The sequence below is a fragment of the Glandiceps talaboti genome, chromosome 20 (assembly GCF_964340395.1).
Source record: "Glandiceps talaboti chromosome 20, keGlaTala1.1, whole genome shotgun sequence".
Lineage (NCBI taxonomy): Eukaryota > Metazoa > Hemichordata > Enteropneusta > Spengelidae > Glandiceps > Glandiceps talaboti.
The window spans coordinates 9,341,776-9,344,275 of record NC_135568.1 but is presented as its reverse complement, the minus strand read 5'-3'; the positions used below and the strand labels follow the sequence as shown (position 1 = coordinate 9,344,275).

The window sequence follows — 2,500 nt, the reverse complement described above, 5'->3', positions numbered from 1 at the left end:
TCGTACAGGGCGTCTACATTGATTCGGCAAGATGACGCCGGAATTCAGTGGTTGCACGAGGTTGCATCCCGTGTCACCGTCATTCTGGATATCTTTCAAATCAGCATTACCATACCCGATGTTAGTTGTAGCCAGGTGACTCACCTTTGTATCCAGATTGAACACGAGGGATGGTACGTTGATGGTTTTGAGCCCAATGACAAGAAGTGTATACCGTTTATTGACGGTGAAGGAGGGTTAATTGTCTGCAAAGAAGGTAATGTTATTATAGTAAACTATATAACATTGTAATTAGATTGTCTACCATCGCGGATCTTGATATTGAAGAGCGAAGCGCAACACAGATCCACGATATAGGCAAACTCATTGAACTTTGAATATCAGAGAGAGAGAGAGAGAGAGAGAGAGAGAGAGAGAGAGAGAGAGAGAGAGAGAGAGAGAGAGAGAGAGAGAGAGAGAGAGAGAGAGAGAGAGAGACAGACAGACAGACAGACAGACAGACAGACAGACAGACAGACAGACAGACAGACAGACAGACAGACAGACAGACAGACGGGGAGGGAGAGAGGGAGACAGACAGACAGACAGACAGGCAGACAGACAGACAGACAGACAGACAGACAGACAGACAGACAGACAGACAGACAGACAGACAGACAGACAGACAGAATGGAGTTAAAACAGTTCACATTAACCATTTTGTGTTAATTTGCAGATGAACCGTCGGATACTGAAGCCACATCTGGTCTACCTGTAGTATACACAGTTGTTATCGTAGTAGTCGTTGTATTGGCCGTTCTCATCGGTGTAACAGTTGCATTGTGTAATGGCTGTAAGAAGTAAGTATATGACAGACACAAACTTTCACAAGGCCGACATCAGTTCAAAATTACAGTGACCGAAATGTAACTTCCTAAATATGAAAACAATACACATTGTATTATGAAGGTATTTGGTATACTTTTTCGCATCTCCAATTATAGTGAACAATTTAGTGTGAAGCAAGATAAGGCAAACTTTTTTTTTCTTGAATGTTTGTTTCCGATAACATGACTTCAGAAAATAGGGTAGGTAGGTCAGGATTTTATTTTCATTTCATTTTTTTTAATTACTTCAACCCAAAGACAAGATACTCGTTGGTCACAATACTTCCATAACAGTTGATGAGGTGTAAAAGAAGTAAATGAAGACAATTATGTGATTCAGAAGTAGACAAACACAATATGCAGACTGTGCTGTTATAGACTGAAATGACGTCATTTCTCTCTGGAATGTGATTTTAAAAAGAAGTAACCAAAGATACTTTGGAAAGAAAATCTACAGGAAAAAGGCAGTAATTGTCATAATTTACCTTTTAGCGGTCGTTTAATCGGAAACACACTAAAATTGTTTCGGCTTTTTTTGTGTTTAATAACATTTTTATTTGCCTTATTACAAAGATAAAGGTGCATCTCTTTTCGTAAATGAAATTCCACAGAAACTTTTCTTACAAAAGTTAAAGTTACAAATTTTAAAAACTGTCCATTTCTTAATATGGGCGTTTACTTTACTTTTTCTAACTACAATACGAAACTCTACACTCAGCATATTCTAACAGACTAATTGTTTATTTGGCCTAACTATTATATATGTACATTAAATAAGCATATATTTAGTGATATCACGTGATCCATCATGTGATCCATATTCACTTCATGGAATTCAATCATCTACATATGAAGATGTCTGACTGAAATGACACCAGATGTGGAGGGAACTCACTCAAGTTAACTTCGTCGTACCGATATATACTAATCTGGTCATGTCTGAGGCGGCATTTGGAGTTGTAAAAGGTATTAAAAGTATCATGTTTTCTTTTTATTTGCAGACGGACACCTAAGTATATTACAGCGTAAGGGGCATGATAACATGTATTGCTGACTAAAACCTTGAAAGCTTGTCACTTTCCCTTCTGTCTCGTCCACCTGGTATAACCTGATTTAGGATATGTATGATATTACATCATAATATAATTACAAATACTCCACTCCCATCGTGCAACTAACTAGAGTGACTCTCCTGTAGCAGCAGTGGTTATATTCATCCAAGAGTTCGACTATTTCATATTTATGTGCAACACGGCTAAGTTCTATATAAACTTAAGGTTTTTAATCCAAATATTTCGTCTAGAATCGATTGATTTCTTCAGTAGACTGAATGTTTTCGCCATGTGTTAATGGCGTCACGTGATTATTGACCAATGCTTCACGCTTTGGAATTGAGAACCTGATTGTCTGCGTGTGACAGCTGCAATGGCTAAGATCGCTTTCACAGTTCAGAAGAACTTTTTTACAGCTTTGTTTTGAAAGACATTTTGTACCTATTTTACTCGACTTGAACCGTGTTTAACATGTTAACCATCTTTAATTACTTGAGTCACGTGTACTTATTTTTCATCTTGTCACGAAAGAAACGTCGTAGAAAGGAAACCTTTTTCAATTTGAGAATATGGAAATTGTAA

The 2,500-nt window shown here is 37.4% G+C and overlaps 1 protein-coding gene across 1 annotated transcript in view; it reads left to right on the top strand.

The window, feature by feature from the left end:
- Positions 1 to 2,500, top strand: part of LOC144450787 (uncharacterized) — a 15,614-nt gene that overhangs the window by 11,195 nt on the left and 1,919 nt on the right. The window contains exons 9-11 of the mRNA XM_078141506.1: positions 1 to 256; positions 716 to 839; positions 1,868 to 2,500. The exon at positions 1 to 256 is cut by the window's left edge and continues 188 nt beyond it; the exon at positions 1,868 to 2,500 is cut by the window's right edge and continues 1,919 nt beyond it. Coding sequence (XP_077997632.1) covers positions 1 to 256; positions 716 to 839; positions 1,868 to 1,895 — 408 coding nt within the window. The 3' untranslated portion in view covers positions 1,896 to 2,500. The remainder of the gene's footprint in view (positions 257 to 715; positions 840 to 1,867) is intronic.